Source organism: Aythya fuligula, chromosome Z, assembly GCF_009819795.1.
Source record: "Aythya fuligula isolate bAytFul2 chromosome Z, bAytFul2.pri, whole genome shotgun sequence".
Classification (NCBI taxonomy): domain Eukaryota; kingdom Metazoa; phylum Chordata; class Aves; order Anseriformes; family Anatidae; genus Aythya; species Aythya fuligula.
Window position 1 is genome coordinate 9148811 of NC_045593.1, and position 23433 is coordinate 9172243.

Sequence of the window (23433 nt, forward strand, 5' to 3'; positions counted from 1 at the left end):
TTAATGTTTGGAAGCCAATAATGAAATATTGCTCTTTGAGAGTAAAAATTCCAGAAACACAGACAGAAAAAACTTGGAGGTTAAAATCTATCACACTTGGTGCACTGGAAAGGCTTCAGTGACTGTACAGTTTTCTTACTTTACTTCAAGAGTTAAATGCACCCTAAAAATCCTACTTAGGATTCACCACTGGCTCCATAATCTGGTTGTCTGCATAGATCTCAGGACAGTCAGCAGACATCTAGTGAAGTCAGAGCATCGTGCTGGAGACCTGGCAAGACATCATCCTGAGACAGCTTGTGCTTACTGGTTACATCTAACAGCCTCTAAGTGAAGTAAAAAATTTCAACTAGAATCAGCCAGCTGAAATGATCCCCCTAACTTTGTCTCAGGGCAGGCTTTGGTGCCTGAAAATGTCTCACAACATTGTAGGGGCAAAGGAAGAAGGCCCAAGACAGCGCCCAGGCCTAGCTCCCATGGGGCACTCCCTGCCTCTGGAAGCTCTGAGGACCAAGGCCACCAGCCTGGGGTGACTTCAGCACTGCTGAATAAGCAGAGGTATCCATGTTCAGCAAGTCCTAGAGGTTTTCAGGGACTGTTCCAATGAAAAGCTTTTACAGTGGTGGCCATGTACAAGTCCTGGTATCAATACTTATCCTTTTCTTCCACCTACCATACTGCCGTCTCCTCCACGGGTCACAGCCCAGAGTACTCAGACTTTCAGCAGCTCTGTTAAACACTGCTAAAAGCCCTCTTGAGTGCTAACTACATGGTGAGTACAGTACTCAGGAAGCAAAAGTAAATAATTTGTTTAAGTGAAGGACCACAAGAAATGTACTCAAGAGTCTTCAGTTTTAGGTCTCCAATATTCTTTGCTTAGTTTTTCACAATTCTGTGATTCTGCCTCTGGATAATAGAGCTGGTCTATGGGGTCTGGCAAGCTGCTTTTGTTGTTATTGTTGTATCCTGTGTTAGAAGACTTTTAGCCTTATTCTGTAACCTTGTTAGATACCATAATCAGCTTCTCATAAACATCTCTTTGTTCCAAAGACTCCAAGATCATGAAAGAGAATTACTTTCTTCTTTGCTGTAAGCAATACATCACAGTTTGCTCCAGACCAGCATTCATTTTTTCCCAAGAGAATCTCTGCACCTCTGACAGTGTTGAACACCTACCTGCCCACTGCCTCCACTCCTGCCCTAAATTCTTCTAAGAAGATCAAAACAGTGTTTTTAAGTCATCAAAATAACAGACCTCATTCTTCAGGACAAATTTTAACTTTCTCTGCTTAAAAAACATTCCCCCCACTCTGCAGAAATAAATACATGGTATATAAATTGGAAAGAACATAGAATGGGAGGATTCATCCACTTTTTAATTTTTTTCTTTCTCTTAATCATTTGTGGCAAGCAGCATGCAGGGATCTACGTGTGATGGGCCTCAGGATCATGATCTTTTCTCACAAATTCCCCATAAAAAAATATTACAGTGGAGAAAAATCCTTCTGCCAAGTTGAGACAGAACTGCCTTCTCCAATGGCTGCTGGAGACATCAGCAATGCTAAGAAGAGCCCAAACTGGTCTAAGAAATGGAGCTGTTGTACAGCTGCATTAGCAGGTGCTCGTTTGTCACCTGCACTGCACCTCACATGAAAACTTGCACAACCATCTTGAACTTGTTTTTGCTTCGTAATATTCCATTGTTACCCTTTGTGAATGCCCTCGTTCTGCTAGGACACAGTGAGTGCAAGAAATCAGGCTGCTTGCTGGTAGTAAAAGATCACTTGACATTGAGAAACATGGATAAAATGCCAGTCAGGAGACACATCTGTAAAAGAACAAATTACCCTGTCTGTGCACTGGAGTCAGTCAGAGGTAAAAGCAAAGGAGAAAATTAATTTTAATATATTCTAAAATGTAATCACTGTACAATTGGGTAGGTTTGGTGGATTAAAGAGAAAGAATAGAGCAATAACAGCAATTTAGAAAAAAAAACACATTTGTAACAGAGTGAAAAACAAGCAGCAGTTGGGTTTCTCTTGTTTATCAGTGGACCTCATGTTTGTGGAAGAGGACTGCTCTGTGCCAGTGCACTCAAGTTATCTATGTTAACCTCTGCAAATCCTGCTGGGTTTGTGTTGGGATCCCAAGAGAATGACTAGATAGGACATAGAAAGGATATGACATCTGAAAAAAATAACTGGAGGTCAAAGCAGGAACGGATTCATAGGATACTTCAGGTTAGAAGGCACCTCAAGAGGTTTTTAGTCCAGTGCCTTGCTCAAAACAGGATCACCCAATGCATCAGACTGGGCTGCTCAGAGCTTTATTCAGTCAGGTTTTGAAAACCTCCAAGGATGGAATTGACACATTCCCCCCAAGAAAAGTTTTTCAGTGCTCGACTTTTCTTGTGGTGAAAAAGGTTTTCCTTAATACGATTAAGGTGTGAAAAGTAACAGGCTGGAAACGAAGTACCCATCAGATGCTGCATCGATGGCCAGCTTGGCCATGTTGGTATCACTCCTCACTGCCACAAAGGAAGTTTCTTACAAAGTCTTTCCACTCCTCTTACAACTCTCCAGATTATCCTGTCATCCTTCATCTGATGGTCATAACCAGGTAAATGCATACTGCTTCTCCCCCTTTATTCCTGCCCTCTCCTCTCTTTCTGCCCTACCCTGAGGCAGAGGAGGGTACAGCTATAATGTGTCCATAACACCACTTTCTAAGAAGGTGGAAACTCCTGCATTGCTATGAGTTTTATTGCAGACACAAAGAAGAACATTGTTAGCAAAGACAGGAGATCACCTCCTTGTGTGACAGATCATCCCCTTTCAATGAAGGGTAGAAAAAACACTTTATAAAGCCAGATCCAAGGACTATCCTGTACCTTAGCTCTTGTACACACAGGCAGAAGTGAGTCAGTCATGTGAGCTGGGAGGCATTAAGAACATAGCATTTGCCTGCACTGAAATATCTATGTCAAGGTTTCATTTCTACATTTTGAAATTGCTTTACGTTGTCCTGCCCCAAAGATCAGAGGCTGCATAAAGCCACATTTCAGCCTGGTAGTTAAAGCATTCAGGCAGAGAAAGGACTTGAATCTTCCATGTTCTGACTGAAAGTCTCTATTAGTAGCAAAACAAGGCAAAGTTGTTTTGTGTCTTGAGCTTCCCAATTTGTTTTATCCAGAAACACCTTGCAATTTAGACATGGATTTGTGAATACTTTTGGAATGAGCCAGTACATATTCTTTCAGTGAATGTACACAAATAAAGTGCTAGGGTTTACTGATGACTTTAAGCCTGAGATACCTGTTTCTTCTTTAAAAAATTTAAACAAAACAGGAAAATCTTATTTTTAAAGAGCAGCCTCTGTTCTGGACTCAGACTACCCATGCCTGACAGCATCACTTTAAATATTAAATATGCTAGCCTTGCTCAGGATCTATTTTTAACACTGTGTCATTTAATATGTCAAACACTGCTTCTCACATCAACTTATACAAAGTAAAATTGTCTCACTTGTAATCTGCATCTCTTCTCCCAAATTGCTAGTCTTACAACTAGTATTTTAAATAAATCAAAGCAAACTTTTTTTTTTTTTTTTTTTTTTTTTTTGAAAACCTGCTTTTATTTTGGGCTCGGTAGTGCAGGCAGACTGAGAGGGGCTATTTTCTGGCACGATGTTTCCTGGGAGCTCCATTGCAGCGACAGAACTGCCAGCAGCCTGCAGCTCTGAAACAACTGGTACGATCAAACTCTCTTCTCATAGCCAGCTCACAGTTTACTCATGGCAGAAAGCACTTTTAATCTCCTGAACTTCAGCCTGCTGAGCTAGATGGGAGAGTGCATTGTTCCTCCAAGAGACATCAACACCTGCTGACTTGATTGTACCATTTCATAGCAGGGAGCAAAAAAGTGGGTGTGCGTGTAGGTTGTTTGGAAAACGCAGGGACTGTCTTGCATTTAGAGCAGAAGGCAGAAAAATTCAGTTACAGTAAACTTAACATGATGACTTTGGGTTTACAATAGAAGTGCCTTAACACCCTGTAGAAGATTTATTTTATTGTACTATAAAAAAGCGTTAAAGATGGAATTGAAACAGTTCCCCGTCCACAGAGGCTTAGGCTGAATCAATTCAAGCTCTTCTCAGGGTAAGAATTGAGGGGATTGAGGGCACAGGGCTAAGCACCAGAGCAGAAGACAGAGATGGGAAAAAAAAAGATTTGGGCAGAGTTCACATGCAAGAGGGACATGGAGCAGAAGTCAGTAGCTGGGGAGAGGCAATGGCTGAGTTGTGCAGTCATGAAACGTGAGGATGAGCTGTTTCACTGAGAGAGAAAGCTGGACGAAGCCTGGGAGAAGAGCAGTTTGCAGAGGGGAGAGAACAGGAGACCACCACTAGCACTGGCCAGGGCTGGAGGCAGGGAGGAACAGATCACAATGATTACAAAGGAGAAGTTGGATATGACTGAGCAAATGAATCCAACAAGTTGGATCTACCTGGCAAGAATGTTTGTTATCCTTCCTTTCCCCTCTTAATCAGACCTGAAGAAAGGAACACAAAGGCTGTCCATGGGACATGCTTTTTCTACAGGTCAATTTAGAAAAAGGGTTTGGTGAATACTGATATGTTTTAAAAACAGATGAACAAATTCCGTTTCTCCTTCTGGAAGAGGTTTCACAAAGGGGACTGTGACTGTTTTGCACAGTACCAGACTGTGATGCCTCATTTCCATGAATGATGCAATAAATGCCTACCCTCAGCACAAGCAATTCAGCCATGATTCAGTCAGTAATTAAAGCTCTTTGAATGATAGCTGTGTTTAACAACTGGAGAAATGGGATCAGACTGTCCAATTACCACTGTGACTTTACAACTTTTTAAATAAAATATTGGTTAGTATGTGGCATCTATAAAAACAGCTTTATTTTCCTTCAGTGAGACCTGCTTTATAGAGAATAGCTGCCAAGTGGAACAAGAATAGAGCTGTGCCAAAAGCTTAAGGTTTGAGAGAAAAGGAGGAGAGGTGCCATAGGGGTTTCTGCATGCAGCAGAGCAGAAAGACTGCAACTGGTACAGGCTGTGGCCCTTCCTGAAGAGGCCACCTGCCTCGTTATTTGCAGGGGTGAAGTGGTTGTCAGGGTACAGGCGAAGCTGCCTCAGTCCCAGCCAGGGCTTGCAAGATCCAGAAGCCTCGTTACACAACTGGCCCCATGGTCCATACTGCAGATTCATTTCTGTTTCTTAAAGTTCTCCATAGAGGTGTTTCTATGCTGTTGTCCTGCTATTGCCAGGACACAAATATCGACGACATCCTTATCCATTCTGCTCCCCCACTGTGGCACACTGATGTTGGAAACTTTCCCGAGTCTCTGAAGGATCCGTTAAGATCTCAGAGAAATGACAAGAAGTTTTCAGGGTGCTGTAAGCATCCTCCATGCATAAGGATAGCAGTTAGAGAACACAAATTGCAGTGAATTCCTACACCAGCCCTAACCCCTTCCCTTTGAGAAAGTATGTGTTATTTCTCCGTAACAGAGCCCTGGTCTGCTGACAGAGCACTTTAGCCCCAATATTCAATAAGCAGGCAGTAACCTTTCCCAGTTAAGAGCTGAGTGTGCAGCACAGAGAAGACAAAGGGGGAGCCCACACCACGGAATAGTCAGAACAAATTCAATTAACTGTCAGGTACAGTTTAAGGCTCATCATTAATAAATCAAACACATGGAAAAAAAAAAAAAAAGCATCATCCAACCTTGTCTGTGGATGTTGTGCTCTGTTCTGGAGCCACTTTACATTAATTACACTGGGCTCTACTTGCTTCCCTTGACTGCTACACAGGAACTCATCTACCAGCAGCGGTATTAGAAGGAATTATAGAAATAGACTGGGGGAAGTGTTTCCCTGCAGAGAGCCAGAGGAGCAGGTGGAACCTACAGTTGAGGACACGAGGCTCTGTGAAGCCAGAAAACTTAGTCCTATCACCCCTTTCCCGTGTTGTTTTTGTCGAAGGTGCCAGCACCTGAGCAGGCAGCTTTGTCAGCACAGCTGGTGTTAGTCTTCTTAATGTCAGGAACAAAGTGCAAATCATCTTTGGGGGTGAATACTCTTTTAAACTGGGTCTCTGTTTGCTTCACAGAAAGCAGTGATGGGAGCAATATTCAGCATGTAATGAGACCTCTTAACAGACCATGGGTTTATTGCTGCTGGGGTGTTCACTGCTGTGGTTAGGTTCTGCCAGGGTAGTTTTTATTCTAATCACTACTTCAATTACTGTGTTTTTCCCTCCTTCTATCAGAGACTCTCGGTAATTTGCTTAATTTGTTTACCTCATAACCTTCTGCTAGTGAAATAAGCAGGACATGATCTGAGCTGCTTCTTACATTTGTGACAGATTATGGCAGGTCAGGGCAGTGCAAAAAAGAGAACCTGTAATTTGCAGCTCTGGTCTTCTGCTTCAAGCACAAAACCTCCATTCAGATACTTTGGCACATTCTGATTACAAAGTGAAATAACTTGTGCAGAAGCAGACCTTCAGGATTATCTCACTTTCCTGGACTATCACATCTGTTTATACTGTAAAAGCTCCAAGGCCAGAAGATGGTCAGATACTGCCCATCAGAATAATACAGCTAGCTCATATCCTCCTACACGACCTTTTATCTGAAGTCATATTAGTCAATACTGCTGTGTCTGATACAAGATGTGAGTGAGTGTACGTGTGTCTATCAGCTGGTGAGTACGAGTGGCTTGTCACAGGAGAGGTGCACATAGGATGCAGGAGGGCTGGGAGGGGCAGTAAGACCCTGGTGGGCTGGCACAACAAATTGAACAGATTGCAGTGACAGAAAGATTGGGATCATTTGGTGTAATTGTAAATCATGCCACATCGTGCTTGTATTTATGTGTCCATGTTCTGCTTTGCTCCTGGCTTTGCTGACTGGTACTTCCCCTCCCTCTGTCTCATCCACCTACACACATCCTCCTGCCCAGAGACCTCTGCTGAACCCCACTGGGTTGCTCGATTCCAGTTTATCTTAATGGCTTTACACTTTACTGGTACCATCTCACACACCTCTTCCTTTCTGCCCCTCTGTTTCTCCTCTAGCTAATCTGCAATATCATGCCTGTCAAACTGTTTTTCTGCCCTCGTCTTTGCCCCTCGGTCTGCAGACAGCCCTACTGCCCTTGACGTGATGCAGCTGTTCACTCTCTCATTCCCCTCCAAACAGCCTGGAGATATCCTACGGGAAGGATGCTGCAATAAACCTGTGTACACAATTTCTCTTACAAATGGTAAGAGTAATAACATACGAAATAATGTTTAAATAAGTTCCTCCCAGCCCCGCGACACCTCCGAGTGGTAGGCTGCACTTCTGTCTTCATGAAGAAAATCAATAGCAGTGCTATATTGCCACTGCACTCTGGCTTCCACATTACTCACCCCCCCCTACAAAGTACAGACTGTGTTCAAGGAAATGGGTGCTCCCAAGGGAGGAAAATGGCTTTGTGCACTTAAGGTAATGATGTCATTTGAGGTCGCCAAGCAAACAGTTATGGATACGGAAATCTGCAGTTTTGTCAATAGAGCTGGAACCTAGGGACCTAGCTAAAGAGATACAGCTTTTTTATAAAATGTTTCCCTAATTTACCTACAGAGCTTCTTCCCAGAAACAACAGCTGCTGCACCTAATTAACATTAATCGCCTTGTTACAGAAGAGCAACTGGGAATAGTACAGTACTTGAGGTACTGACAAAAGGATACACTAATGGCATTGATTTGTCCAGTCTGCTACAACCTTCCCTTATTATTCTACCTTCTGTATTGAGACACTTAGAAGTCACAAACTGTGAACCAGTCTGGGAAGAGATGATGCAGAAAAGGAGCCAAGGATGCAGGCAGGTACCAACCCATTCAGACTGCACAAGAAGCTTGATACCTGCTCCCTTTGGGATGGCATCTCCCAGAGCCCCTTTTTCATCTTGACCTCTGGCAAAAGCAGCACTAGCAGGGGGTCTCTGAGTTCATCCTTTTGAACAGCACTGGGACAGGTTATTCCACTGTGCATTTTGTGTCTCTTCAGTAGATCTGCTTTAGAACAAGTTCTGAACCCATACACAACCTTATGAGAGTGGTTCAATAGCTACACATGAGTTAAATAACTACACATTGAAAGATCCGTTTCAGAAGCAGCACGGAGAGTTAAAGGCAGCCTGTCGTTTACTGGGCTAGAGACCATCTGTAATGTTTCAACCAGAAATGCATGAATTTTGTTATGCTGAACCCTGAGGGCTTTGTAGTTCTCACCTCACTGACTGATATTCCCAGTACTACTCCTCCCTGACAGTATGGCAATTTAATATCTGCCACGAATGCACAGTAGCAGGCTGGAAGGCAGGAGCCAACACCAAATCTTGTGCTGTTAGCCTCTGTCCCCAAGTGGATTATGTCTTTGTTCACTCCAGTCTCCACTAAGATGGGGTCCAGCCATAAATCAGATCCTTATTTTTTCCAACTCAAGCACACCGGGGAACAACATGCTGAATTTCCTTGGGACAGGATTTCTGTTGCTGTTTCACCCTTAGCAGAGCTGCTTGCTGTAAGCGGACATCATTCAAGTTAACTGATTGAGGTTTCAGAGAATGTTGTTAACAAGCAGGAAATAATCTAATAGCACAAGAGAAGTAATTTGGTGCTTGGAAGTGGATACACCTGATTGGTGTCTCTGTGCAGAATCCCTGTCCCCAGCTAGAGACTGAAAGCCAGAGATACAAAATCCTCTCCTGCAATCAGTTAAAATCTTAAGATATTTGTACATGGAGAAGGCCAGTGATGAGCAACAGGTAGGGATCAGGTCCATTCCCTCATGGCCTGGTTATGTCTCCGTCCATCATGCTCCAGCACTGGGCACCACTGGGTTCCCTTTTTGATGATCCTCTTGTTAAGCCTCTCATGTTAAACAAGACCCGCAACAGCCTCTTGTAAAATTCAAGGATAATCCTGGTCAACCCCTACTGCAGCATTTGCCTCAAAAATAGTATTTGGATAATGCCCTTGTTAAAAGCCTTTAATTTTTGGTTAGCCCTGAAGTGGTCAGGAAGTCTGACAAGAAGATCTTTGAGGCTCCCTTCCAACTATTCCATTCCATTCCATTCCATTCCAGCATAGACAAAAAAAAATGTTTTGTTTCCTGCTATCTCTTCCTCATTACCCAAATGTGCTTTTTTATACTTACTGCTGGATTTGACAGGTATTATAAGATTATACCATACAACAGGGTGATATAAAACTTAATTGAGTATCTGCAGGGTGCTTTGAGCTGAAAAGGAGATACGGTATATAGCATATTCTGTATGGTATGTAGAAGTATAATAGAGCAAAAAAGTGAAAATGTTACTCATAAATTCTTGTCTCTTCCAGGACATTTGACATATCCTTTAAATATATATATTTTTTTAACTTTAGCACTTAGTTTTTTTTGTTTGTTTGTTTTGTATTGTTTAAACAACAACACCATGGAGAGGGGGGACTGATACAAAGAGAAACAAAAGCAGACAAAAAGCCTCGGTGGTCTATCTGAGATCTCATTTCTCCTTGGAGGACAAGCACTACGGTTATGAGTCAGAGCACAGCTTTTTCTCCTTCCTTTACCTCACCCTGAGCCACCTGCTTGCCTCAGACCCCCGTATGGCTGCTCAGTTGCTCTCATCTCCTTCTTGTCATGCAGAAAGCCGAAAGGCCAGGCTGGGATGACTCAAGATGCTTTTATGCTCACCATAGCAATAGGTCCAAGCTCCAGAAGAGCCTAATTTCCTCCCGCACAGTAACAGGACTGTGGCTGACCTGCTCTAAGCACGATCTGTGCAGTGTCTCCTGGAGAAAAAAAAAGCAACATCCTACAATGCAGCTGGCCCCAGCAAAGTGTCAGTACCCTATTAATTCATGAAATAGCTCTGCTCTGTTAGCTGTAGGACAGCTTCCTGCCTCTTGAAGCACGGGAAGTTTCTGGTTAGGCTGGCAGATTATATAATTGAGCAACAGAAACTTACATTAAAGGCAACTTTGTGACATGTGCTTCTCCTTATGGGGCTGACTAGTACCAGCCACTGTGTTTTTTTGGTACTTAGATAAATACCAGCATGAGATCTAAGCTGGGAGAGGAACAAAACTGTAGCTAGGAAAGTGGGAAAATTATCTGCTACATTTGCAATTCAGGTCACTTTTTACAAGAAGTTTTGCAAACAAAATCTAAAATAAAAACCACAGATATTTCCAAGCCAGCACCAATATAAAATAGGCTTCCTTTTGGGACTTCATATGCATGTAGCTCACTCAGTCTTTAGGTGGGATCCAGTGTGCTGGATTAGACATTTGCTGATCACATACAGTTAGGCACCCCACTGAGCAATCTTCCAAAAGGAGTGTCATATTTCTCTAGCTAGCTCAAGGAGAGAAGGTGCTTATATCTAAGCAGACAAGATCCCACCAGAGCTCTCCAAAAATACCCACCTTGTCCCATTAGCTCACTGGGAACTTTATAAAGAAGCAGTTAAGAAACTGCTCCAGCACCTAGCTAAAGTGCTGGCATTGAGTGCACTGCATCCCTGATGGGTGTCTAGAAGAAAGAGCCCACAGAGAATAATTAGGAGGTCAAAAGGCTGGGAAGAAAGGGATTGACTGCACCATTCGAGCCTCTCCTGAATCTAGCCCAGAAAGCATGCATTTTCACAAATGGGGAAGATTTATCCTTTTTCAAGAACCTATGTCCAAGGAGAGCCTCTCTAATTTTCCACAAAACAATCGAAACTCCCTAACAGCAGCTTGATTTTCGATACCCATCATCAGCCCTTGTCACTTCGTTTGCCTGAAGCCAGTTACAGTCAGCAAGCTCCTACCGGGGTGGAGTATTTCCCTCCAGCCCATTAAGTGTACTGGCCAGGTGTCATGCCTTGGACACTGCAGCCTTCCTTCCCTCTACAGCAGCTGAGATTGCATGAAAGCCTGTGCTGAAGCCAGCCTGCATGCTAGTCACGGACACTGAGTAAGAAAAGGAAGCAGGTCTCAGAGGGATGCTGCTATGAGTCGCTCTGTCTGTCTGCCTCCCTCTCGTATGCTCATCTTGCAGACAGGGATGTGGGGGATTTACTGCCAAGCTCCTGGCGTGGTGGATGTGTTGATAAAGATGCCACTGCCACAGCCCCTCATCACCACCATACCCCATGTGCTGCAACCCATTGCCACAATGCCTGTTTTAACACAAACTGTCACATCGCTGACTGCTAGGTAAGACAGACAGGCTGTCTGGATGGGGATTTCAATGCAAAGACGTGAAATTAAAAATGCAAAATAGAAAAACAGATGGCATAAACTTCATTAAAAGAGTATGTCATCTTGTGGGGATCCCATGGGGATCTGTTACCTTCCAGTGGATATGGAGCCCCTGAGATTTACACTTAGGGATTATTCTGTTCCTCCCTCTCCTTATCACAACTCTCTTCTGTTTTCCAAGGGCTTGTGGTATGTGCTCCATCTGGATATGCCTCCTAATAAGGATGTGCTGGAAACATCTCCCAGCACTAATGGACACCCAACCCCCCCAGTGCTGTCGGGAGCATCCTTATCAAGTGATTTGCAAGCAAGAAAGAAGCATGGCTGAGTAATGAAATTTCAACAGAAAGACAAAGTGGGAGTGTTAGGAAAGTAAGAAGTACATAATTAATATGGATAGAATATCTGTAAGTCTTAAGACGATGAATTACACGAAGCAGAATTTACTTTCCCTTGATGTGAAGTTCTTCTCTTTTTAGATGTGGTACCAGCAACAAGCCAAATACCTTACTATTCCACTTAAAACCAAGTGTAATCTTTAGGAGGTGACTAGAAATAAAAACCACCTGTGAAGATTTCCTTGTATCTAACTGACCCCCAAACAAACATGTGGTAGTGAAATATATCTACTTATGGGGCAGAGAAACAACCATAAAAAGGATATTCAAGCAGCAAGATAAATCTACGTTCAGAGCATGCAGCACAGCACACTTTGTCACACTTCAATCACTGTGGGCTCTGGAAGCAAAACTTGTATGCATGCTGGGTTGGTATTTAATTGAGCTCATTTAAACCAAGCTTCCAGCAAGCACATATGACAGATTTATATATGAATCTTCACGGAGTATAAAATGACATTTATCAACCTTCCGTCAGAGCATTTGACATTTGAACAATTGATTCTGATTTAACAGTGAAAAATGCCACTATCCATACAGAAAAGTTGCAATAGGATTAAAACCCTAGTCACTACCATCCCCAACAATGGCTCTGCCAGGTAAGCTATTAAACATTTATGTACTACCTTAACTTTGTCTAGGCTTAAAGGGATTAAAAAGCAATCCAAATCCTGATGAGTTTAATGCAGAAGAGACTAAAGATTGAGTTGGAAGAAAAAGAGCCAGAGCTGGGAGACGTGAGACATTAAGCTGCTTGAAAACTGCAAAGGTCAGGCAGATTTTAAGAATGACAGCAGCAGGAGCTGATGTGGATTAAAAGCATGTTACACAGGCTGCAGACTATACCATCAGTCTCGTTTTGGCCCAGGTAACCTAGCACTCATCAGAGTATGGCTAAGAGTAGAGTCAATCCAAACTCTGCTAGATATGTGTTCACCTAATTAAAGAGGCACGCTGTATCCACAGGGAGAGGAGGGTTTTGAGCAGACTTTTCTCCAGAGCCTGGGCAGGAACGTGATTGTCAGTGCTGTTGGACAATTCCTCTTAAGCAGGTAGATTTCACCAACTGTGATCTTCTTAAGCACAGTGTGGTCAGCACTGAGCATTCACTAGGTAGGAGCGCTAGCAGTTCCTGGAGGCTGTGTCCTTCTATAACTCTGTGAAGCTCTAACATAACACAAGTTTTGGATGTTTTCTGTTATTGCCAGAAGACGCCAGCTGATATTGTCCATGTTTTCATGCTTAAGCATGCTTTAACTTCCAGATGTAATATAATCCTCACAATTTATGCTTAACTTCTACAATGTTTACACCACCTGTAATGTCAAATATTTCTTTTTTGTTCCTGATATTTACTCCCTGAAAGATTTATATAAGGCAAGCAGATTCTTTCTCCATCCTGCTTTTACCAGGTACAATATGCTAACCTCTTTTAGTTTTCTGTTATATGACAGACTTTCAAATCCCTGGTCTTACGTACTTCTCATCTACACCAAGCCCACTCTAAATTCCTCTTGTGGAACTGAAGCGATGAGATTGTTACACTGCATTGCAAACGTCTCACCCTGGCCTTTCACAATAGCAGTGATACACCTTTATCTACGGGAAAAAGTGACTCAGATTCTTCTAATATCCACCTTTCCCACTTTAATCATAGAATCATAGAATCATAGAATATCCTGAGTTGGAAGGGACCCTTAAGGATCATCAAGTCCAACTCTTGACACCGCACAGGTCTACCCAAAAGTTCAGACCATGTGCCTAAGTTCACAGTCCAATCTCTTCTTAAATTCAGACAGGCTCGGTGCAGTGACCACCTCCCTGGGGAGCCTGTTCCAGTGTGCAACCACCCTCTCTGTGAAGAACCCCCTCCTGACGTCCAGCCTAAATTTCCCCTGCCTCAGCTTAACCCCGTTCCCGCGGGTCCTGTCACTGGTGTTAATGGAGAAAAGGTCTCCTGCCTCTCGACACCCCCTTACGAGGAAGTTGTAGACTGTGATGAGGTCTCCCCTCAGCCTCCTCTTCTCCAGGCTGAACAGGCCCAGTGACCTCAGCCGTTCCTCGTACGTCTTCCCCTCAAGGCCTTTCACCATCTTCGTAGCCCTCCTCTGGACACTCTCCAACAGTTTCATGTCCTTTTTATACTGTGGTGCCCAGAACTGCACACAGTACTCGAGGTGAGGCCGCACCAGCGCAGAGTAGAGCGGGACAATCACCTCCCTTGACCTACTAGCGATGCCGTGCTTGATGCACCCCAGGACATGATTGGCCCTCCTGGCTGCCAGGGAACATTGCTGGCTCATATTCAACTTGCTGTCTACCACGACCCCCAGATCCCTCTCTTCTAGGCTGCTCTCCAGCGTCTCATCGCCCAGTCTGTACGTGCAGCCAGGGTTTCCCCGTCCCAGGTGCAGGACCCGGCACTTGCTCTTATTGAACTTCATGCGGTTGGTGATCGCCCAGCTCTCCAACCTGTCCAGATCCCTCTGCAAGGCCTTTACTCCCTCATTTGAGTCCACAACTCCTCCAAGTTTGGTGTCATCAGCAAACTTGCTCAAAATACCTTCTATTCCTACATCCAGATCGTTTATAAAAATATTGAAAAGTACCGGCCCTAAAATGGAGCCTTGAGGGACCCCACTGGTGACCGCCCGCCAGCCTGACGCAGCCCCATTTACCATAACCCTTTGGGCCCTGCCCGTTAGCCAATTGCTCACCCATCGTATAATGTTTTTATTTAGCTGTATGGTGGACATTTTGTCCAGTAGGATCCTATGGGAAACCGTGTCAAAAGCCTTCCTGAAGTCCAAAAAAATCACATCAGCTGGTTTCCCTTGGTCCACCATACGGGTGATCTTATCATAAAAGGAAATCAGGTTAGTTAGGCAGGACCTACCCTTCACAAACCCATGCTGGCTGGGACCAATGACTGCTTTGTCCCCCAGGTGCACCTCAATAAATTCAAGAACCATCTTCTCCATGATTTTACCAGGCACTGACGTGAGACTGACAGGCCTGTAATTGCTAGGGTCTTCTTTCTGACCCTTCTTGAAAATGGGCACAACATTTGCCAGCTTCCAGTCTACCAGGACCTCTCCAAATTCCCAGGATCGTTGAAAAATAATTGAGAGAGGTTCCGCGATGACGTCCGCCAGCTCTTTCAGCACCCGGGGATGAATCCCATCCGGACCCATGGACTTGTAGGGATCCAGGTGGAGTAGCAAATCCCGCACACGTTCAGGGTCGGTTGGGAGTTTGTCATCCCCACCGTCCCGGTCCTCCAGCTCAGGGCACCCTGGGTCCCGAAGCCCATCATCGGCATTGAAGACAGAGGCAAAGAAGGCGTTAAGCGTCTCTGCTTTGCCTATGTCATCGTCTGTGAGGAGACCTTCCCTATCAAGGAGCGGCCCTATGTATTCTTTAGTTCTCCTTTTTCCATTCACATATCTAAAAAAAACCTTTTTATTTTGTCTCACAGACACAGCCAGCTTCAACTCTAGGTGTGCTTTGGCCACACGAACTTTCTCCCTACAAACACGAACAGCATCCCTGTATTCTTTCCATGACACCTGGCCCTCCTTCCAGTAGTGAAACACTCTCTGTTTCCGCCTAATCTCCATTAGAACGTTCCTGGTCAGCCACGCCGGCCTCCTGCCCCGCCTGCCTGACTTGCGATATTTAGGAATTGCCTGATCTTGTGCTTCTAGGAGGCATCGCTTAAAGAATGACCAGCACTGGTGGACATCAAGGCCTTCAAGAGCAGTTTCCCAGGGGACCTTGCTGACTAGTTCCCTGAGCAGCCTGAAGTCCGCTTTCCCCATATCTAGGGATGAGGTTTTGGTGGCACTTTTCCTTCTGTCACCGTAAATTTTGAACTCAACCACTTCATGGTCGCTATGACCGAGGCGGCCACCAATCACCACATCTCCCACCAGACCCTCTCTGTTTTCTAGCAACAGGTCTAGGAGGGCACCTTTCCTAGTTGGCTCCGTTAGCACCTGCACCAAGAAGTTATCATCTAGGTGCTTCATGAACCTCCTGGACTTGCTCGTGTCAGCCGTGTGGCACTCCCAGTTAACGTCTGGCAAGTTGAAGTCCCCCATAAGGACAAGGGGAGTTAATCTCGAGGCCTCTCTTAGTTCTGTAAAGAATAATTTATCGGCGCTATCGTCCTGGCCAGGCGGTCTGTAATAGACTCCCACAACGACATCCCCTTTATTCGTTCGTCCCTTGATCCTTACCCAGAGGCTCTCAACTTTGCCATTGCCGACCTGAAGTTCCACACAGTCCAGCCCCTGCTTCACATACATCGCCACCCCACCACCTCGCCTACCCTGCCTGTCCCTCCTGAAGAGCCTGTAACCATCTATCGCAACACCCCAGTCACAGGACTCATCCCACCAGGTTTCACTTATGCCGCTGACGTCGTAGTTGCGGGACTGGGCCAGGACTTTAATGGTGGATAATAGCATTCGGCAATGGCCAAATGCAATAAAATTTTCCCTACATGATAAAGCAGAAGTTTTGGCGGAAGAACTAATAATTCTGCCGTATCTGTATGTTTGGAAAAAAGCTGGGAAACTCTGCAAAGGTATGACTATGGCATATTTTTATGTATTAGTCCATTTTAATAATTACTTATCTTGCAATCATATCAGGCTTCCTCTTCCTTACCCACTTCCAGTTGGTAAACTTCAATTTACAGCAGACTTGAGTTACTCCTGTCATGTTTTTCTCATTTCTATTATTTCAGTTTTCACGCCTTTTCTCTGTGGTATTTCTGAGTCTTTAATGTACTGATGTCTCCCTCCAACTCCCTCCTGCTTTTTGTCCCTTTGTCATTAATGAACTTCTAAAAGAAATGACTGCTGGAGAAGTCCATTAACAATCTCCGTTCTTCTGATAGTTTCTCCTTCACTACCTAATGTGAAGTGAATTCCCAGGGTTCTCAATTCACTGCCTCTGGTTATGCACTTACTTTATAAAACTGAAATTTGTTACAGATCTATTTTAAATTACCTTTACATTTAATTTGCATGAATCGAACTTATTATCTATGAATCCAAATCTCTTTCTGATGATCAGATCTTCTATAACGTCCTCATGTGTTACCAAAGCCAAGTCTAAAATAAGCACCATTTTCTGTCACATTAGTGAATCTCTGGAGGATATCTTTATTGTCTAGAAATGCAAGAATGTCTCAGACCTACCAATAATAGTATCAATTGCTCTCCAACCTAATTCCTGATGTTAAATTATCCAAAACAACTACTGCAGTAGTAATTATCTCTCTAATAACATTACAGAACCCTTTTGGTAGTGAAAAGGGATCCTGGTGGCATATGGCATGCTGGCAGTGATTATCTTTTACCAAACTGTGAGTTGAGCTGTCATTAACACATACTGCTGCTTTCTGCCATTTCCTGAAAAGCAGCTGCCTGTTTTAGAGTACTTATGATTGCTATTGCAGGACAGATCTACTGTCCCAGTGCACTTGCTCATATCCTCTATCAGTAGTTCAAGGTTTTCCACTTTGCTGCACAATCTTGCTGCATTTGCACATCCAACTTCATGTCTTTTCCTCCCTAGTCACTCTTTCTTCAAGATCATTATTCAAATACTTTATTTCCCTTTGCTGTTCATAAACCTAGTCTACAAGATTCCTTTACGCACTACAATGACCAGATTTGTCTATTATTCAATCTCCCATAAACTCCATCAGAGTCTTGAGACTGCACAAATGTTTCCAGACTTTTTCTGGTGTTTGTTTAAGGCTCCTCTTACCAATGAAGCCAACACCACTGTTTGCTGTAGTACTTCAGGTCCTCGGGTAAAACCTACCTATTGATAAGATCTCTTCATAATCACATAACAATGCTCACATGTTCCCAAATCTTGTTCAGACTTTAGCTGTCTGCTGACCTTCCTTGTCATTCATTTGGTAGGCCCTAGGGCTATGCCACTGAACATCTGGGCATCCGCTTTTTTCAGAGCCTTCCCTGACATGGAACAGTCACCCTCAATCAGCTCCAGCAGCATCCCATCAATGTCATTTATTCTGATGTGAAGGACAACTAGGGGACTGCTTCCTGCTCCCATCTGGAAATTTCCCAGACCATTTTTTACCCACGCTATGAGCAAAAAGAACACTCTTCCTTTGACATGCCCCTTGTCAGGGTCTTGAGTCTGTATGGCACAACAGTGGCTCAGGTTTTGGATGCAGGATGGCAATGTGTGGATTGCTGTACTCTTGTAAGCATGAGCTTCGTGTGAAAGTAGTGTATTTCTGCTTCCAGAACTTTAGACACAGTGCTCAGAAATAGCATGAGTATTTCTTTGTGAACCATTACAAACCTAGAGTCCCTCCACCTCACAACAACACAGTTCTATCTTTTCCTGGTAATGGTCCAAGTCTCTGTTCCTCTCCCTTTTGTTTGCAGTCATCCTGTCCACTTTTTACAGTCCCTCCATATTATCTTAATTCTTTTTCTGGCCAAGCCTTAATCTTAGCTTGATGAAATTGTGTAGATTTAAAAAGCTATTCCTTCCTTTTCAGGAAGACCTCTACCACAGCTCAAGACAGAGTGTCCTTCAATATTTGTAGGTCACTTCCCTGAGCAGCAGAATCACGCTGATAAACTGCTTTGTGAGATTTCTGAGCTGAGCTGGCATGTTCAGCCATACAAATGGAGATCTGCTTATGATCCCACTAGCACCTCACCATATTACAGACCTTAGATTCAGCCTTCTTGGTCTTCATGAGCAAAGACTCACCTAATTTCACTTGGAGTGGGGACGGCTTATAGTTCATGGCTACAGTCTCTCCCTCTCTTGTATCACAATCTCTGTCCGAAATAGATGCAGCTGTTGGATCCTGTGGAGATATAAAACAAAACAGAACAGAACTGTTAAGTTAAAAAGTTATGCAGTCATTTCTCTAACTGGCTACTAGGCTACTCCATCCCCACCCACATTCAGAGGAAGCAGAGAGCATGCTGGTGTTTTAAATGGCTGAAACCTAGGGGAAAATCACAGAACTTGGAAGCAAGTTTAGTATGTTAAAAGTACCTCTGAAAATGCCAGATTTCAACATCAGACATCATGATGGATGATACTGGGAATATAATATGGAGCGTACGTCACCAGATCAAAATCAGCCTGGCCTGGCAATAGTCCCAAGCCATTTTCATGTGATGACTTCTTTGGTGTGTCATATGAAATACACTTACAGTTTCAACAGAGTTCTAAACGGATCAGTCAACCTCATGATTAAAACTAAAAAGCTCGTGACCAGCTGTGTGAAAGTATTGCCCAGAAGGAATTAAGACCAAATAAAAAGGTGAATTCAATCTCTGGTCCATCTTGGAGAAGACTGAAGAAGCCTGTACTTCCCATACTGGACCTATTTTGTGGTTAAATGGGAAGATTTCAGTATCTGTCAGCACAGCACCTTTTACTGGAATCCCCCTAAAACAAAAGCTCCCAAAACTTAAATCTGCTCCATTGTGGCCTCTTGCAGACAACCTAATTCTGGTAGTGCTGTACTCAACGTTACAGTGCATCAGAGCATTCATACAGAGACAAGCTACCAAGTCACTTGGCTTTACCACTGATAAATGCATTTAAAATCCTTTCACATCAAATTTCAAAGCTGTTGGGCCTATCTCTGTTTAGCACCACTGATTTTCCAATGTGTTCACTTCTTCCCACCTAGAAGCTACAAACTAAATTGAACATGCGCACATATATATACATATATGGGTATATGAATTCTGGTTTATAATAGGTACGGCTGCACAGGGAAAACAAGCATCCAATATTAAGTCCAATATCCGAAGAAACCAGCAGTTTGTAGAAATGGAACAAGGCATGGAAGACTAAATATCAGTAAATACCAATCTGAACTGGCTAATTAATATTGTCTCTCAGTTTTTGGAGTTTGTATTATTTTATGGATTTTCTAGTAAAAATGCAACCCATGATTTGGCACTGACACCTGTACGCAATGCAAGCCAGTCAGTGAGTTTCAAAGCAAAGGACTGTTGCTCTTCTGCCTCAGAAAGAAATCCCTCTGTGAGCTCAGTGAGTTCTCCTTCAGTCAGTAAGCTCTGCAGAAAAGGACTGAGGAGTCCCAATGGACACCAAGTCGAAGGTGAGACAGCAATGAAGGGTGGAAGGGCAACAGCATTCTCGGCTGCATTAGGCAAAGCATCACCAGCAGGTCAATAGAGATGATCCTTCGCCTCTACTCCGCACTGGGGAGGCTGCACCTGAGTGCTGGGTCCAGTTCCAGGACCCTCAGGGCAAGAGAGACACGGACACACCAGGGAGAGTCCTACAGGGTGCCACCATGATGATCAGGGCGCTGGAGCACCTCTCCTGTGAGGAGAGGCCGAGAGAGCTGGGGCTGTTCAGGAGGGACAAGAGGCAGCTCAGGGGGATCTCACCAATGTCTGTAAATACCTGGAGGGAGGGTGCAAAGAGGATGGAGCCAGGCTCTTCCCAGTGGTGCCCAGTGCCTGGACAAGAGGCCACGGGCACAAACTGGAGCACAGGAGGTTCTCCCTGCCCACCAGGAAGCACTGCTGTATTGTGTGTGTGACAGAGCACCAGCACAGGCGGCCCAGAGGGGCTGTGGGGCCTTCCTCCTTGGAGATCTTCAAAATCCACCTGGACTGGGCCTGGGCACCCTGCTCTGGGTGTCCCTGCTTGGGCAGGGCTTGGACCAGAGGGACCCAGAGCTCCTGCCCACCTCAGCCACTTGGTGGTTCTGTGAACCACCATCCCTTCCACCCCAGTGCCTGCCTTCTCTTTGCTCTTTCTAATTCTTAAGTACAGTGTGTTAAAAAGAGCTAAAGAGATAAAATATGATTCTTGAATTAGGCACTATCTTAATAGAAACTGGTCAAATACCACATGCAGCATTATTTTATCAAAATTCTGCTCCCTTGCACTGTCCAGCAGGCGTTCTTTGACAGCACTTAAAATGGATGAGGCTTACAAGACTCTGCATTCAGTGACACAAAATAGATAACACTGAACCTTCCTCTAAAATATAGCCACTGCCAGAGTAGTGCAGCAGCAGTTTAATAATATGGTGAGAAAGGTTACAGTAACTTGCAGACAGCCAAGCCAGTATCTGGGAGAACATGATTAGGTGTGAATAATAAATCACATGGATTTTAGGTTAAAAAAACTATTTTTATGAAGAAAAATGCCAGGTTTTTAATAGCCACACTGAAGGAGAAAGTATGGCAGCTGAATGGTAAAAGTACAACAGTTGAAATTAAATGAAGATAAAAGTGGCAGACTTTTTCACAAATTTCCCAATTTCACAAATGAAAATGATGAGCTGCAGCTGGCTTCTGTCACTCAAGGAAGAGATCCTGGATGACAGGTTCCATGAGATGGCCAGAACGACACAGACCAGGACTCTTCAGCCAGGAAGAGATAATGGATGGGGGATCTGGGAGAAGTTTGAATGATCCATGAGAAGGTGAACAGGGATCAGCCAGCCTTTATTTTCTACAAGAAAGGGCTATCAGACAGCAGTTAACATGCAGCAGCCGGAAACAAACTCAGTACTTCTCCATACAGCAGTTGACAGGCTACTGTGGATGCTAAAAGGGGCTGAGGAAATGGTGAGATAAATGCATGGAAGGGATATCCATGAGAATTATCAAATACTGAAGTGCTGCTGCCAGCTTAGGCAGCCCTAGAGGCACAGATCTCTGGAGAGAGTGAACCAGGGAGGTAATACTGGGGACTCACCTGTTCTCATCCTCATGGGGACACGATAAAGGGGTAGGTAAGACCTTTAATCGGACTAGTCTATGCCAGGAAATCATTTGTAAGGCCTAAAATGTTGCCTTTCTGCCTTAGCACACCTCTCTGCTACATCAGACCTGCGTGGGCACACGTTCCTGCTGCACAGCAGTCACGACGGGCACAGAGGGACCCTGCAGCAACAGCAGCCACCACTGCGGTGCACAGGCCAGGCTGGCTCCCTCTGAATTGCAAAACTGCACCAAAAGGACACCGAGCTGGGCCAGGGACAGCATCCCCAGCACTAGCGTGCCTTGCCTGTGGCACTGGCATAACCCTGGTTCTGCAGCAAAGCGCAGGGCTCCAGATAAACACAAGCACAACAGCATTCCTGTGGTTCAGCTAGGACTGACCCTTCGCCTCCGTGCATACTGAATGCACGCATTTCTCTCTCTGTAGCAAATCTACCCAGAGAAATATTTACTTGACTAATTAGTCTTTTGCCTGTGGATGCATACAAGCAGACCGAAGTTCACTGTGTGCTTTTGTTACTGGAATTCACTTGTGGCTTTATCCTTTTTTATAAGCCTTCCTTAGGCAATGCGTTCAGCTCAGACCAGAGTGTCAGTCACAGCTATGCGGCGTCACCTGTCCCAGGCCAGGTGACGTGATTTCTCTGCTCCCTTGGAGGCAAACAACACTCCCAATCAAAAGGCAAGTGGCTGCAGGGGCTCTAAAATGGCTCTGGAAATTTAATACATTTTAGGTGGTTTTTTTTTTTTTTTTTTTTTTTTTTGGCTGTTCCTGAGACCTCCTTATGCCTCCTAGGGGAAAAAAAAAATACATTCAATCAGACCACTGCATGAACATTTGGCTGGGGCCAGAGTTTAATCAAAGTTTTCTCCCCACATGCTCACAGCTTAATTGGGCACGGGTAACAGCAGCATTTGAACGGTGGGGTGTTTCCTTATCAGTTTGTTCTTCTCCTGGGCTCAACACAATGGGCCTTGAAAACTCTGCCTCCTGCCAGGTACAGCCACGTCCTGCAGCGAGTACAGCGTGCCGTGTCTGAACATCAGAAATTAGTTCCAGTGAACCTTCATGGTACAGCAGCAGTGTGAATCCTTCGTATGCAGGGGCATGGAGAGGAGCTGAAACCACTTTAAACTTAAATCAGGTGGTGCTCAGTAGGGTTTTTATTCCTCCTCTGTTCCACTCCTCTTCCCCTTTCCAGGTCAACAGTCTTTTTACTCTTACCGCCTGCCTCTCCCAGTAGCCCACACTGACCATGGGGCGCAATAACCCCAAACAGCCAGCAAACTCCAGTGTTTGAGCAATGGAGCTGTGTGCAAATACACCCCTGAAGCACCTTTGGAAATGCAGCTTCCTTTCACTTCCCTCACAGTCAATACCTCTGACATCTTGTGAGCTTAACAAGCCTACCCTGTGACTCCTCTGGGACCCCAGTGCATGTGGAAGGGAATGAGCACACAGTTTTTGTGGCCTTCAGCTGCCCCTTAAGAGCGGGGCTGGTAATAGAGATGTCTCTACCTGCCCACCTTTCCAACCCTCAAGATCAGTCATTCCTGCAGCCACTAGAAGATGCTCTCCACTCTGCTCTCTGTGGGAGTTCTGTGATCATTAAAGCAGCTCAGCTTTTTGATAAGCAGAGGGGGCAGAGTGCCCTCACCCTCTGATCTCACAGAGAGACCCAACATACAAGGCTGTACCCATCACTTCTCTCCTCAGTTCAGAGGCATCGGTCTAATTATCAGCAGCTAAATTATTATGATCTGTCTGCTCAAGAATATCATACAGTTAGCTTTGTCTCTCTCCAATACAAGCCGATGATATGCTGGCTGACTCGTGCCCAACTTAAAGATGCTGGAAGTCCTGGTACCAACGTGTGCGTGACAGCCTAGAGCAAGCGCCTG

At 44.5% G+C, this 23433-nt stretch overlaps 1 protein-coding gene across 3 annotated transcripts in view; it reads right to left on the minus strand.

Annotated features, from left to right (window-relative positions):
* The window catches only part of FAM219A (family with sequence similarity 219 member A), a 93206-nt gene that overhangs the window by 21335 nt on the left and 48438 nt on the right, over nt 1-23433 (minus strand). For all 3 annotated transcript variants that reach the window (XM_032205947.1, XM_032205946.1, XM_032205944.1), the window contains exon 2: nt 18509-18608. In XM_032205947.1, the coding sequence (XP_032061838.1) occupies nt 18509-18608 (100 nt within the window). The remainder of the gene's footprint in view (nt 1-18508; nt 18609-23433) is intronic.